We start from the raw sequence: 16,624 nt of genomic DNA on the forward strand, positions 1-16,624 counted from the left end.
CATCGCTCGCGCCGCCACTCCAAAAAAAAGAATTTGCTTTACTATTGTTCCATTTCTCATTCTTGTTCTTCTCTACATATTTTGTTACCCAAATATGTATACTTCTATTCCTATAATAACAGCATTAATAAAACTGTTTGTTTGTTGGCGACGTTGGTGACAGGAGGATTCTCATTTCTTTTCATTTTTGCCTTCTATTTGCTGTTGTTTGCAAAAAAATAAAAAAATAAATAAAGGCACGAATGAAAATAAAACTTAAATCTAAGCTATTCTTGCTCATCGTCTGACTTATATCCTCTACTTTTCTTCATTTTTTTAGAAGAATAAGCAGCACGGCGATAACAGAACATACACAAAAAAATTAGCGAACAAAATAGAAAATATTACATGATTTGTTGACGTTAAAAAAGCGATAAAATACAAGGAAGAAGAAAGGAATTTTGAGTCAGCGAGCACAAAAAATGAGCAAAAAAAAATAAATTTTTAGTGTTCAGTGAGCTTTTGATGCTTTACATGTGAAAAAAAGTCTTGTAGAAAAAAAAGCTTGAAATTATCATAAAGGCAAAAAGGGAAAGAAATATTAGTAATGGATTATAAAAGCTACAAAGCAATGTGCGATAGCACTTTGCAACAAATAAGAGAAAGGTAATAATCATATGTGAATGAATGTGCGTATAAATGGATAGAGCACCGTATGAGTGAAAATGCAAGTGATGGTTGTGTGTTGAATGGATTTGGTGACGCATTTTAACTTATTAAGAATAATGGAGAAGCTTTAAGCTCCGGGGTTTGACCCCGAATATCCCATTCTTGGTAGGTCTCAAGTCAGAGAGTTTAGAGGCTGTTTAAGGCTATTTCTACTTTAATTTTGAATAGCACAAATCAGTTAATCAATCAAAAATCCAATTCAAGTCGAGACTCTGACTTGTACTATTCGGATAGGGGATAATATGAATTAAAGAGAGATTGACATTTGCATTGGAACTCATACAGTGGAGGATGGGGATTGTACGTCTGAAGATGGGGATTGTGGTATATAATTTATTCCCAAACAAATGGAGCTAGTATTCAAGAATTGAGTTCAAAAATGAGTCCTTTGACACCTAAATTCACATAAAAACCTAATGACGCCTAAAATTCCTTTATATGCTGCATAACCTTCTTTAACCTTCTTTAGAGCACTTTTAAGTCTGACTTTATAGCTGACATGTGCTTGACATACCCAAGGACATACCCGAATTAAACAAATCGATTAGTCAATCTAAAAACTGGGTCTTAGGCTGGTGATACTCAAGCTTATTGCCGAATTCGGCTTAAATACGGCATCATATATGCAAGAGTCACACCAGTCTGATACCGGATTTCGGTTAGATTAACAGATTTGTTCTATTCAGGATAGCTGTTTCTATCGCAAAGCACACTGTACAGAAATGGCCAAAAATTCGGCTCCAGATCGACTTAACACTGGCCAGTAGTCACACTGGCCTGAAGCCTGAAATCCACCAATTTCAATGTCGTGTGCTTTTTGGACGATCTTTTAAAGAGTTCCTTGGTCATGATCACCCAACCTGATAATTTGACTAGATCCCCTAGCAGACAATGAGCCCCCTCTCCTGAATGAGCGTGCTCATGAAAATACTTGATCAATATAATTCGCCGTGCTTAATTTTCTGAGCATACTCATGACCATGCTCCCAGTCTGCTCGGGATAAAGCATTTGATTCAAGATAAATCTGGTAAAAGTTCAGTAGACAATATTTGCAGATCTAACAAAATAGACAAAATGTTAAGATTATAAATATTTCCACAAACTAGTTACTAAATTGTAAGGGAAGGGAAATGAGTACCGGAACATAAAACTACATACACATTTTGTGAATGGAATGTGAAAATATACATAACTAAGAAATGAAAAAGGGAAGGAAATTTTCATAAAATACATTTTTAAACAATCTTTTGCCATACCAGTAGGATGTACAGTATATATATATATATACCAAACATTTGTGAATTTGTGCTACAATGGATATGAAAATAAAAGTTGTGAAACTGCCTTGTAAATCGCTGTGCTTCATTGACCTAAGAAACAGATGTGAATTTCATATGTTTGATAGCATTTCTATCCAAAATACACAGCTGCTGGCTTTTTAGGTTTTTAATCAAATGCAATGTTTGTGTTTGTACATGTGTAATGATCAGCAAAAAAAAAATACACAAAAGCATATAAATGAAGGAAAAGAAGTATTAAAAGAGCTACAACAACATGCTTTCTTTCTCTTTTATATCAGTCATTCTGCTCATTATTATTGTTTTATCGTGATTTGTGATGAAAAGGCAGCCAATTTCAGTTTGTCAGATTAGGGGTTGTTCTACAGAATTCATGAGTTTTAAGCACTTTCCTTTGTTATTCTCGGGATTCGAAGTCAACTCGACTCTATACGACGTCCAAATCGACTCGAGTCAACTCGACTCTATACGACGTCCAAGCCGACTCGAGTCAACTCGACTCTATACGAAGTACGAGTCGACTCGAGTAAACTCGACTCTATACGAAGTACGAGTCGACTCGAGTCAACTCGACTCTATACGAAGTACGAGTCGACTCTATACGAAGTACGAGTCGACTCGAGTCAACTCGACTCTATACGAAGTACGAGTCGACTCGAGTCAACTCGACGGGTTTGGTTCGGTTGCCCATTTTCACTTGCCCACTGATTGTTTGCCCACTGACATTTTCCCACTAGTCTTTTTCCCACTGGTACGTTTGCCCACTGGTACTTTTGCCCATTGATTTTTTCCCCATTGATTTTTTGCCCACTGGTACGTTTGACCACTGGAAGTTTTGCCCACTGCTTCTTTGCCCACTGGTACTTTTTCCCACTGATTATTTTCCCACTAGCTTTTTGCCCATTCGTACGTTTGCCCACTCGTATTTTTCCCCACTGGTACGTTTGCCCACTGATTATATTCCTTCATAAGCAATGCGTTTGAAGCCCTGCAATGACTGGCTTCCTGGCTAGACAAAAATTCTACGCAGGAAGCACTTTGAGACTTCGGGGTTTTTGCATTCAATAGCTCAAAATTCGTAGAGGTGGTAAACACTTTTGGTTTTATGGACTTCATTACCCTTAACTTTATTGTTTTTAATGGTAACATCATTGATAAGTAAGTAAGTAAATATCTCAACTGGATGTAATTATTATGAGTATATTGATTCTCGAGGTAGACTAATAAGCTCGTGAGATTACTGTGTGAGCAACGATGCAAAAGTGCTGGGAATCAGAAGCGGGCAGAAATTAACTAAAGACAGAATACAGCTTCCGACGAACTCTAAATGCGGCAATGGGCCCTCGTGCGCCTTTGCCAAGGAAGTAAGTAAATAAGTATAATGATTCTGGATGCTCACTGGATCTTATTCGATTGAAAATAATAATTCAACAACATGATCATAAAATAAGATCTAGAGAATAACCAGTCACATAATGTGCAACATAATAAGATCTAGTTAACTTCCAGACACACTATGTCCTTAAAAAAGATCCAGAATCATTATACTCATAATAATTACATCCAGTTGAGATATTTACTTACTTACTTATCAATGATGTTACCATTAAAAACAATAAAGTTAAGGGTAATGAAGTCCATAAAACCAAAAGTGTTTACCACCTCTACGAATTTTGAGCTATTGAATGCAAAAACCCCGAAGTCTCAAAGTGCTTCCTGCGTAGAATTTTTGTCTAGCCAGGAAGCCAGTCATTGCAGGGCTTCAAACGCATTGCTTATGAAGGAATATAATCAGTGGGCAAACGTACCAGTGGGGAAAAATACGAGTGGGCAAACGTACGAATGGGCAAAAAGCTAGTGGGAAAATAATCAGTGGGAAAAAGTACCAGTGGGCAAAGAAGCAGTGGGCAAAACTTCCAGTGGTCAAACGTACCAGTGGGCAAAAAATCAATGGGGAAAAAATCAATGGGCAAAAGTACCAGTGGGCAAACGTACCAGTGGGAAAAAGACTAGTGGGAAAATGTCAGTGGGCAAACAATCAGTGGGCAAGTGAAAATGGGCAATCGACATAATCCCAACTCGACTCTATACGAAGTACGAGTCGACTCGAGTCAACTCGACTCTATACGACGTCCAAGCCGACTCGAGTCAACTCGACTCTATACGACGTCCAAGCCGACTCGAGTCAACTCGACTCTATACGAAGTACGAGTCGACTCGAGTCAACTCGACTCTATACGACGTCCAAGTCGACTCGAGTCAACTCGACTCTATACGACGTCCAAATCGACTCGAGTCAACTCGACTCTATACGACGTCCAAGCCGACTCGAGTCAACTCGACTCAATACAACGTCCAAGCCGACTCGAGTCAACTCGACTCTATACGAAGTACGAGTCGACTCGAGTCAACTCGACTCTATACGAAGTACGAGTCGACTCGAGTCAACTCGACTCTATACGACGTCCAAGCCGACTCGAGTCAACTCGACTCTATACGAAGTACGAGTCGACTCGAGTCAACTCGACTCTATACGAAGTACGAGTCGACTCGAGTCAACTCGACTCTATACGAAGTACGAGTCGACTCTATACGAAGTACGAGTCGACTCGAGTCAACTCGACTCTATACGACGTCCAAGTCGACTCGAGTCAACTCGACTCTATACGACGTCCAAGTCGACTCGAGTCAACTCGACTCTATACGACGTCCAAATCGACTCGAGTCAACTCGACTCTATACGACGTCCAAGCCGACTCGAGTCAACTCGACTCAATACGAAGTACGAGTCGACTCGAGTCAACTCGACTCTATACGACGTCCAAGCCGACTCGAGTCAACTCGACTCTATACGAAGTACGAGTCGACTCTATACGAAGTACGAGTCGACTCGAGTCAACTCGACTCTATACGACGTCCAAGCCGACTCGAGTCAACTCGACTCTATACGAAGTACGAGTCGACTCGAGTCAACTCGACTCTATACGACGTCCAAGCCGACTCGAGTCAACTCGACTCTATACGAAGTACGAGTCGACTCGAGTCAACTCGACTCTATACGAAGTACGAGTCGACTCGAGTCAACTCGACTCTATACGACGTCCAAGTCGACTCGAGTCAACTCGACTCTATACGACGTCCAAATCGACTCGAGTCAACTCGACTCTATACGACGTCCAAGCCGACTCGAGTCAACTCGACTCTATACGAAGTACGAGTCGACTCGAGTCAACTCGACTCTATACGACGTCCAAGCCGACTCGAGTCAACTCGACTCTATACGAAGTACGAGTCGACTTCAAGTCAACTCGACTCTATACGAAGTCCAAGTCAACTCGAGCCAATTAGACTCTATACAAAATCCAAATCGACTCGAGTCAACTCGACTCTATACGACGTCCAAGCCGACTCGAGTCAACTCGACTCAATACAAGATCCTAGTCGACTTCAACCTCTGGTTAATCTATAGCGCATTCTACTGCAAAATCCCATCCACATCCTTGAATAATTCCACATTCCCTCACAATTTATGGAAAAATTCCAGTTCCTATCGAACACAAAAAATATTCTTTAATAATTGATTTTGACGAATTTTCTTCCATAATTTTTACACATTCCATATGAAATCGTGCATGAATTTTTGGCATTATTCCAATTTTGCACCAAATTATCACCTGTTTTTGTTCAAATCAAATTGAATCGTTGCCAACAACACCTGGCAATTTGTTGAATCAAATGAAATATTTAAAATCTTTTTGTTTTTGTGGATTGATATGGGAATGGAGGTATTTTCAAGGCGTAGATGCATTAGTTTTCAAGGATTTCTAAATCAGTTAACTAAGCTACATATGTATGAAGATTGGAAAATTGCCTTTAATCGATTACTTATTATGGAATCCAAAAAACTAGCTTTGTATCTTCCTGATTAGGGTTTTTAGCAAGAGCATGATGTTCGTTGAATTTTGCCGCTCGGGTTGAAAGACTTATCGTCTCAATTCACTTCCTTAATCCTGATTACCGAACCAAAATAGCCAAAATAGATTAGATAGACACAATTTGAATCCCAAATGTTTAAAGGCGATGACAAGAAATTAAGAGTTTTTTGCATGAACCACAAAAAGGGGTGGGTTGGAGGGGGCAGAGGTGCTAAAGACTATAATTTTATTCCAAAAAACCCCTGATAATCCACATGCGTGACTAAAATCATCCAATCCCAAAAAAATATCCAACTTGCGCTCATTGATTTATTAAAATCCTTCTAACTTTTCACCAGAAACAATCTGGATGAGAATGAAGGAAGAACATAACAGCTTTTGAAAAAAAAAAGGTTTTTTGTGCTGTGTAATAAAAAAATCCATAATAGTTTGCTCACACCATCCAAGTGGAATTGTTTTCAATAATTTCTATTTTTTTTTTTCTTCATTTTTTTTTCATCCATGCTGCCTTACATATAAATAGTGAAAATAAGAGAGAGGAACTGAACAATAAATTGCAGAAGATGTATCAGGAAAAGTCAGAATGGTAAGCAGCAAATATATAAAAAAAAAAAGCAGCAAATACAATTTATATGCTTACGATTGTTTTATGGTCGATAAATTCAAACATGTTGCCTGCTTTATCAAATGTTTACTGCCTCCTATTTTAACACTGCCATCTTTCACCGCCTCATTCCGGCATATATTCTTATATCTGTTTCTAACGTGGGGATGGTGAACCATAAATTTAAGTTTAGTGCTATAAGTTTTGCAGTTTAAATTGATCTTGGATTTGTTGGACAAATCTGATGTGATTTGAGATTGTTGATCTGGTTGTTTTAAAGCCCGAGTGATACAGGTGGAGAAAGGTCCGCTAAACAGGAGTACAGACAGAATCTTATTGATTCTCGATCCCCAGTTCCGCTGAATATGTTCCAGCAATTAAAGCTCTTTTATAAATTCTAAATGGAAGTCGTCTTCATGTGGCATCTATGTGACTTCCATTTAGCCAAGGGTCAGACGCTCCAAAAGTACAGTACTGTACTTAATGTACTCATTTAAAGTCATTAAGTAAGTACGTTAAATGAAGTATTTGAATGAAAATTACAGTAAGTACAGAACTGTGCATTGAAATATCTGACGCTTGCATTTAGCCTCCACAGCAGTTCCTTAAGAGCACCGTATTGCCGGGGACTTCTTCATTTGTGTCACTCGGCCAAGATAGATAGAATATAGTCTAAAAAGGAAGCTAGAGTATTTTGGCACTTAACCCCTCTCGTGTCGTTACAATTTGACATTACTGTTGACCAAACTTTAGTGGTTATGCCATGGTGTTTGGACGTCACCCCAGTCAATTATGAGAAGTACTCTAATTCAAATGTGCACTTTTAATTAATATAAAGACTGCAACTAGATTCTAAATTAAAATCCCCACTAATTAAAATGTAGAAAAACAGCTTCAAATCACACAAGTCACTCCACCATATCTAATATCACTTGATATAATTTCCATTTCCAACACACACGTTTTACTATTACATTTTCATCTTCTTTATCCACTCCCCTATAATTTTCATCTGTCTTATTCCTCACGGCAGTGAAAAATCAATAATTAAAACGTTACAAAGTCAACAGAAGCAATTTATGGACGAGAAACGACGACGTGCAGAAAGAAATGAAAATATTTTACGGACATTGGAACGAGTTGATTATCAAGCTCAACTGCTGGCATCTAAAACTGAAAGATTGAGGGCACTAAAGGTAAATAAAGAATTTACAAACAACCACCTTGAAACTACTCGCCCAGGAAACGATTCATAGGCAAAAAAATAATCGTGCTGTATATGGAGGAAGGATAAATTCCTTGTTGGGAATTTTGTGGGAGTTTTCGAGTAGTCTTGTTGATATTTTTGTGGAATTTTTATGGATCAGAATTTATCAGATTTATATGGATTCTCAACAAGTTGAATTCGTCATGAGAATGCTTCAAAAAAACTCCAAACAACATTCCTGAAGGGGACTGTTCAGTTGTTACGTCACGCAAGAGAATAACCGACATATTGACCCTTTCCCGTCGGTACTTCCTTAACAATATTGATAAGGATAAAAGTAATTATTCGTAGTTTGAAGCGTAGCCGAGTTCTCGAAACCGAACCCGCCACCCCCTACCCAAACTCCTCTCCTCAGCTACAGAAGCTACTAACTGTGCAAACTGTAACCACACCATCCTCAACACCCCCCACACCCCGTCATCCCTACAAATATAAACTATCTCCAAGGCTCTTAGCAAAACTCTCCAAGACTGTTAACAGCCCCTACCTCTCCTCTCACCCCCTAGTACGTTACGTAACAAGTGAACATCCCCCCACTGGGAATCATCATCCTTTCTTCCTACATACACGTCCGAAAACAATCAACCACTTGACTTTTTTATATTCACTTTTTTTTTCTCCATACTCATATATATTTACAACTCTTACATCCTTTATAGAGGCAATACGAGAGATATTTATTGAGTTTATGGACGACAAGAAAGGCGACCGAAACATCATCAGTTTATTCATTACCGCAAAATCTCAAAACAATTGGTAATATACAGAGACCATTTACAGCAAAGTATGACGAATCACCGATTCATCAATCATCGTATTATATGAGTAAAGCTTCCGCATTTGTTACTGACTTAAGGCCATCAAATTATCTATTAAATGCACCCTCGTATATATCAATATCTTCTACTTCTCCAATTACTACACACACCTATCAAAATAATCAATCAATGTTTCGTGAAGTGCCATTGACATCTACAGCAATAGCAGAAAATTCAATTATATCAAGCAATTATCATGAAAGAGCTTTAGCATCATCATCATCACCTGCTGTAGAAATAGAACCTTCATCTTATCCTTCAACATTATTATATCCTCAAATGATTCGTTACGATTATACAACAACGCAAATGCCAATGGTATATACACATAAAGCTCCAGATGATAATAATATGAATAAAAAATCATTTCATCCTTCTCATGACAATGCCATCAATATTGGTGACATGAATCAGCCAACAACAATTAATTCAATTTACAGTCATAAGGATTTACAGCATCCAATACCGCAATTACCACTCGATGAGAAATCATCATTATCATCATTTCAATCCATTTATAATCAGCCACAAGAATATCATCATAATTACAATAGTGATAGAAACATGAAAATGTCAAAAGCATATCACGATAACCCATTAATAAAACCAATTGGTGTCGGTAGTGTTGTGTCTTCAGCACTAAAAGCGTCAACAGATTTTATGCCACAACAAAAAAGTCCAATGTCATTTGAGAATCGATTAAATAATGATTCACAACAAATGTATAATCCGGAAAATTCGATTCACATGACTGATGCTGATTCGGACGATAGTAGTGAATCATCATCAAAAATGACATTTGCATATAAAAAACTTGATGTACCACATGCAACAAATAACATGTTTGATATAAAATTTAGTGATACAAATGTTCAGCAGTCTAGTGAGAATATAGCAACAACAATAGGATCATCAGATTCCAATACAAAGTCCATTAATGAAACAACACCGGTTCTTGTTGCACCATCGAATGATATAATGCATCAGGTGTGGGAAAAGGTGATTGAAGCAGAACCAACAGAATCAATAGATACAGCACAACATAGTAGTAGTTTTGTTATACCAAAAATTATTGTTGAGAAACAAATTGATTTGACAGAAACAACAGGAATAACAATTGAAGCAACAGAACTTGAGTCATTGGATATAGATGAGAAACAAGATAGGGATATACCTGAAAAGCTATTAAATCAAACAAGTTATGAAATGGAAAAGCACTCAGCCGATAATCGACAAAATGAATCTGTAACATCGTCCACATCTGTATCTTATGATAATTTACCATTAACGGATACAGAAATGTCAATTTATCATTATGACAAACAACCAACAGACATAAATGAGCAACAGCCACAGCAATCGAGTGTTGAATATGAATTGCGTAATTTTGACGATATCAAAATCTCGTCATTGTCGGATAGCGTCATAACATGTGAGTCTGATATAAAGGGCAATAATTCATTGTCTGAAGGCAATACAGTCTCAACAGCAACAACAATAAATAATATTAATGATGATAAAAATTTGAAATCATCGCCATCGATGGCATTGAATGATAAAATTGGTGAAATCTACCGTAAGATTGAGAAAATTGAAGGCGATTATTATGGTGAGAAAGGTAAAATAATGGAAAACTTTGAATCGAGAAGATTGTCAGCATCGTCATTGAGTGATGAGGCAAAAATTGACGTTCCACAACCATTGGTGAATAAAAATGATGATTCAAGTAAAATTTCATCCCTCGAGCATCAAAATGAATTTAATCAGAATGAGAACGAACGAGAATTCAGTGTCATGGACATACGACAACATGTCAATGATGATGATGCAGTTGTAGATATTGATAAAAATGACAAAAATTTGATTTCTCCAAATGAATGGGAAAGTAATCAAAGTGAATACGCAGATGATACGGAAGGAATTAAAAGAGTTCATACGACTCCCAAATGGATAGTCAATCCAATTACAATTATTATAGCCAGCAGAATGAATCAGGTGAAACACAGCAAATTGACATAAATTTTCAACAGCAACCGATCGAATATTTGGAGAATCCTCAATATCCTCAAATGTATGAACAAAATCAACAATCAATGTTTGAGAATCAGGATTATCCTGTTCCTACATCTTCCTTTGAGGATGCAAGTGGAAATAATAACAATAATAGTGCTGGTGATTATCAAACAAGTTCTGTTGAGCAATATTCTTATGAACCATCAGTGCAATATCAACAAAATGATCCAGGGGTAAGATACTCTTTAAATACACTTTATATTGTTTTGCAGGAACCTTCTTCAATATCTCTCCCTAACAGGCAAAGAGCATGCTTTCAAGAGCTTGGTCTACCTAAATATTCTAGTTAAGCATGCTTTCGAGCGTGTTCTTAACTTAATCAGCCTTTAAGAGCATGCTTTTTGCCTGTTAAGGTCTAGTAAACACTGAAGATGCTTTTAAGTACCGTAGTGGTAATACGGCACCATGAAAGCATGCCCTTTGTCTGATAGGGTTTAGTCTGTAATAAGGAACATTTTAAGTAAACTAAAGTCATACGACTTAAAAATGGCTAATATGTGACTTTAGGCAAGCGTGACTAAGTCTCGAAGCTGAATCCAAGGAGATTAAGTACTTTGTTAAAGACACCTGAACTTAAAGACACTCCCGTGTACACAAAAACTCGTTATAACTATGCTTTCTCGAAATCCCGGTCCCGACAAATTTTCCCGGGAAATCCCGATCCCGATCCCGATAGCGAAAAGCATAGTTAGAACTAGACATCAACTTGCCATTGACTAATTCTAACATATTTTTGTCCAATCGGCACTTATTGTGCATTTTTAGTGTCATGTTCCTTTAGATTTCATTGTTTATGGGTTTTTAATTCAGCAGCATATTATGATAAAGGCAGTCATGTGATAACTACATATCTTGAGCATGTTTCCTAAATATATGTCTATTTTGCCTCATTTATTTGCTTTCATAATGTTGAGATGATGCTTTGAATAATAATGGTCATTTGGTTTTCATAGTGCTCCTTCCCTTAGTAACTAACTTGCCAAAAATCAGCCAAAACTTGGTCAAAACCTAATTTTCTCCCGGTAGGAATAAGTTTTACATAGCAGCCAGATAGTGGACACTTGGAATACAAGTCGGAATTTTTATGTGAATTATCATGAAAATTGCTACTTGGACGCTCTTTGGCAGCTATTTGGGCGTCATAGGTCAGCTACTTGGATGTCAAAGGCAGTCAATTAGACGCCATATGGCAGCTACATGGACGCCATATGACAACTATTCGAATGCCATATGGCAGTCCTTGGTGGCAATATAACAGTCATTTGGCTGCTATGTGACAGTAATTTGGATGACATATGGCAGTCACTTGGCTGCCATGAATTAATTGTTCCTTCCAGTTCCTTCAACAAATTAATACATAGTAGTCAAACAAAAATGGTTACAACATTCTTAATTCTGAGAAAATAGACTTAACAAATAACTTATGTCCCATTCCTCTTCATTCCTCCCCAAATCCAATTCAGCATCTAATTTCCATACAATTCTAATCAAAATTCACCAAAAACTCTGTTCCTAACAGTCTCCCACCCCTTGAAAACTAACAATCAAACTAATAATATTTATTCACACCAGCAGGAATCCCAGAGGCATCAATATGAGGACTCCTACGATGAACAGCAACAACAACAACCACAACAAATTGAAAATTTATACGAACAGCAGCAACAGCAGCAAAGTCTTTCATTACAACAATCTGAAAGTGATGCAAATAATTTTAATCTCTATAATCAACATCAATTGGAATCCAATTATCAGCAGAATAATTATATTGAAACATCAGTTGATGATCAAAATCCATCTAATTATGCAAATGAATCAGTTTATTATGATTATGTTGATACTCAAAATCAGAATTATTCATCTGATGGCAATACAACTGATGTTCCACAAACAATGTATGATGATCAAAATTATACACAAGAATATGAAAGAGGGAATGTCAATGATGTAGAAGGTTCTCAACTGAATGAATATGTCCCATATCAGAATGATGGCAACAATATTGAAGGTAATATGTATCAGGATCAGTCGAATGAAAACAATTATAATGGCACAGATAGTCGGCATGATGAGAGAAATTTTATTGAAACATCAAATGCTTCACATGACGATACAAACGAATATCCAAATACAGATGGTAGTTATGCGAATACAACAGATATATATCGAACAGATACAACACAAATGACACTTGAGAATGCAAATTATGAGACGCAACATCTTGTACAGCAGTCAGGTAATGAAAATATTGAACAAATAACAAACGAGATTTATAATAAAGATGATGAGAGTTATCATGAAGGAGGTACAGCATCATCAACAACATCAAGTGATGTATCATCAAAGGCACATCATGCAATGGATAACGACAATCGAGAGAATGTTGTGTCGTCAACAAAGCGTGATGATATTAAATTGGTAAAGCAATTACTCGATAGTGAGTCGTCAGACGATCCAAATTCTACTCGCTCTAATTTACTCAATACAGCAATTAAGGAGGAAGTTGATGAAAGTGATTTTGATTTTTCGGCAAATTAAGTTTTGTTGTAGGATTCAGTAGACAGTTTCAAGATGTTCTTAAATTTGAAATGTAGTTCAATGACCTCTTTATGTTTTTTTGGAACTATCCTATTCTGTAATAAATTGGCATGATCTCCTTGACATGATTTTGTATGATTTTGTACAGAATTGAATTGAATGTGATGAAGATGGATGTGTACTTAAAGTGATCAGATGCATCATAATTAGGTCCATCTGCTGAATTTTTGTCAGGACAAAACTGTTCTTTTCATTCAGAGTTGCAAAAAAGACACCTGTTACAGGCACAAACAGTTTAAATTCTTGATAATTTGTATGGTTTTCCTTACAAATGTACAAATTATCAATAATTTTTACGATTTTCGCCTGTCACAGGTCCTGTTTTGCTAATCTGTTTTCACTCTTGCTACTGAGTTCCGACAAAACCATATAATTCTCTTCGCATATGACGCTTGAAACTGGTTTTTCGTTAAATTAAATGCAAATTATAAAGCTTGTCAACAGGTTTTGTTGGTTCCAAACGCCCATTATGTGAGATCATTTAAAGTCCAATTTATGAATCATTTGGTTTTAACCATATTTCCATGTCTAAGATATTCATGGTCATGTATTTTAATAAACACGCTCATTTTGGTAAACACACTCATTGTCTGTTAGGGCATGCAAGTGTCACGCCGGTCTTGTACTGGATTTTGGATCTTTTAACTGACTTAAGCTATTCATGACAGTTTTAAGGATGACCAATGTCATCGTAATGTAAATTATTGAAATGTTCGTGAGTATGATGATAAATTAGATCTCTATCTACACAAAACAGGAGGTAGAGTCCATTTCTAGCTAAATTGACTCTAAACTAGTGCCATACTAGTCAAATTGGAACCTATACGTCGAAATTTCAAAAGTGATTCCCTGAAAAAGTTCATTATGAAAAAAATTCCACTTTAATTTCCACGAACATTTTTGCTCATTTATTTAACTTTTTAATTTTGTTTTAAACCTTTTGATGCTTTAAATTTACATATGTGAATGCTTTTATCAAATTTTGTTTTTTTGATCATGAAAGAGTTTTAAATAAAAAAAAATTTAAAGAGAGAATTTTATGCTCTGTTTTAAGTGGTTTAATTAAGATTCAGTACTTTTTACTTGTTTGTTTGGTTCCAGGAACTGAAATGAATTTATGTGAGTTCTAAAGTGATGTTTTGCAGTATTTGATGTTTAATTAGTTTAAGGAATTAAGGATCATTGGCCTGAAGAACACAACCCGAGCGACTTAAATGAAGAAGGCTCCGTCATGGAGGCTGTACTAAACTTCTTTTATTGATATGATATAGGAGCCACTTCCGCTTGGCAGCCATATGTACGCCATTTGGCCTACAAATGGAGGCGGCTTCCATTTGGTATAATAAAAGAGATTTAGTGGAGCCTTTAAAGCTTCTAGTCTATTTTCGTTTGTGTCGCTCGGGCAACATGTTCGCTAGGGCTTTGCTTACTTACAGTTCGTCAAAAGCTGGATTTGACTTTAGTTAACTTCTACCAGTTCCAAATTCCCAGCAAATAAGTGCAGGGCACAGTATGGCGTCATATTAACGACAAGACGTAAAGTTAGCGTATATGACCAGCAATAGAGTCAGATGGAAAGCCTTCTGTAATAACCCAGGAGAGTCGGAGCAGGAGAGTCGGAGCATGGTTTTAGTAAGGAAGTAAGGAACTGAAGTTGACGTGACGGCTGAGTCCAACACCCCCTTAAGAGCATTCCTTAATAAATCAACGACCCCTAACTTCATTCTTCGTTATCTCGATTCACTGACATTAGCTCAACAGTGTCACTTCTTTTATGTATTCTCACAGACATTTTTCTTACTTCACTCATCAGTTATTCATCAGTATTAGCATCCATGAAAATTCTTAAATTTTGTTACGAGTTTCTTATTTTTCAATGTTTGTTTGTGCCTTATTTTCGTCACTTTGTATCATATACGTTATTTTGTCCATAAAATTCACTTACTGCGATTTGCCTATTTTGACACAGGTTGAACACCACTAGATTAAGCAAACAATTTATGCTTAATTCCTTTGTAACAACAATTATTGAATAAAATGCGCCTTAGCCACACATCAATATCTAATTTTTCACCATTTTCTTTTTCTTAGTCACGATGACATTTGAGTAGCAAGCATGAAAAAAAACAACATTCATGCCTTACCTTTTCAATTTTTTATGAGTAAACTTTGTAATTATTTCTCATTTTGTGCTCATTAATTAAAAAGTTGAAAAGTTGAATGAATGAAATTAAATTAGCATGTGATATGAAGGTGGAGATTTCATCCTTGTGACATAGATGATGTGCAAATGAAATATTTTATGTTTTCAGTTTCTGGATGGATTTTTGGATGTGGGAAATTATTGGAGTGGAAGTCATCAAAGATAAATTCAAGAAATTTTAATAAATTAATATGAAATTTTTGTCAATAAATTATTCATTTAGCATTTTTGCTCAGCGTAATTTACTTCAGAAAACATTAAAGCTAGTAAGATGTGATTCAACCGAACAGCATAAGGTTCGATCCAAAATCTGACACTAGGCTGGCGTGGCAATTGCATCAACCTGTCGGATTTAAATCAAATACATTAAATCGCATTTATTCGTAAATCAGAGCTTCTGAGCAGTCGAATGTCACACCGGCATTGGAACCAGATGCTTTGATCGATTAGCCGATTAAATGTATCTTTTAAAGCACTCAGTCAAAGTTACAGCTTGGAACCAGATCATTGATAATTAGCCGATTTGTCAGCTTTTTAAGCTCAAAGACCAATCAATTTTCACAGTCCTTTCATACAAAATTCCATCAATTTCAAGTCATCATACAAAATGACTGTTCAACTGAAATAGTCGTACTGGCTCTGACCAAAGTTGGTAAAAGTCAGGTTTTTGGACGATGGAAAACGACTGTCCATCATGCATCTTCTGTCGCTAGGGCCGACGATGAGCCGCTAATGGGCGTATGGAACTGCTTGGATTCTTGGACATCGGCCGCTGATGGGCGTTATGCCGAAGGTTATTTTTGGGTACACCTCAATTTGATATCCGTTTCCCGAGCCTTAAAAATTCAAAAATTTCACTCGAATTTCCCAAATTTATCCCCATCACCAAAACCCCCTGAATCTTCCAAGAAGAGTCTTAAAGAAAACTCTTCGCTTTCTTTATTTTCATCCCAATTTCTTCTATTTATTATTTTAAGAATATTTGGAAGTATATCCTTCCAAATCAAAGTCACGTACATTTTTATCAATTGTGAAATTTTCCGATTAATCAATCAATAAATAATTCTCAATCATTAATGAAATTTATACTTGAATGACCATTCGTTAACCCAATACACT

The 16,624-nt window shown here is 36.6% G+C and overlaps 1 protein-coding gene across 1 annotated transcript; it reads left to right on the top strand.

The window, feature by feature from the left end:
* The first annotated feature begins 448 nt into the window (after positions 1 to 448).
* On the top strand, positions 449 to 13,242 carry LOC139097694 (myb-like protein Z). The gene is made up of 6 exons (XM_070649638.1): positions 449 to 645; positions 6,466 to 6,528; positions 7,580 to 7,742; positions 8,473 to 10,560; positions 10,614 to 10,877; positions 12,280 to 13,242. Exons 1-6 carry the CDS (start codon positions 587 to 589, stop codon positions 13,240 to 13,242), a joined length of 3,600 nt encoding a protein of 1,199 aa, XP_070505739.1. The 5' UTR covers positions 449 to 586.
* The last annotated feature ends 3,382 nt before the right edge of the window (positions 13,243 to 16,624 follow it).

The sequence above is a fragment of the Chironomus tepperi genome, unplaced genomic scaffold, assembly GCF_022539635.2.
Source record: "Chironomus tepperi strain 1889 unplaced genomic scaffold, CSIRO-AGI_Ctep_v1 contig_429, whole genome shotgun sequence".
NCBI lineage: Eukaryota > Metazoa > Arthropoda > Insecta > Diptera > Chironomidae > Chironomus > Chironomus tepperi.

Coding starts and splice junctions, on each gene's coding strand:
- LOC139097694 (XM_070649638.1), top strand. CDS start 587: ATGGATTATAAAAGCTACAAAGCAATGTGCGATAGCACTTTGCAACAA. Junction 6,529..7,579: donor TATCAGGAAAAGTCAGAATG/GTAAGCAGCAAA, acceptor TCCTCACGGCAG/TGAAAAATCAATAATTAAAA. Junction 10,561..10,613: donor ATACGGAAGGAATTAAAAGA/GTTCATACGACT, acceptor TATTATAGCCAG/CAGAATGAATCAGGTGAAAC.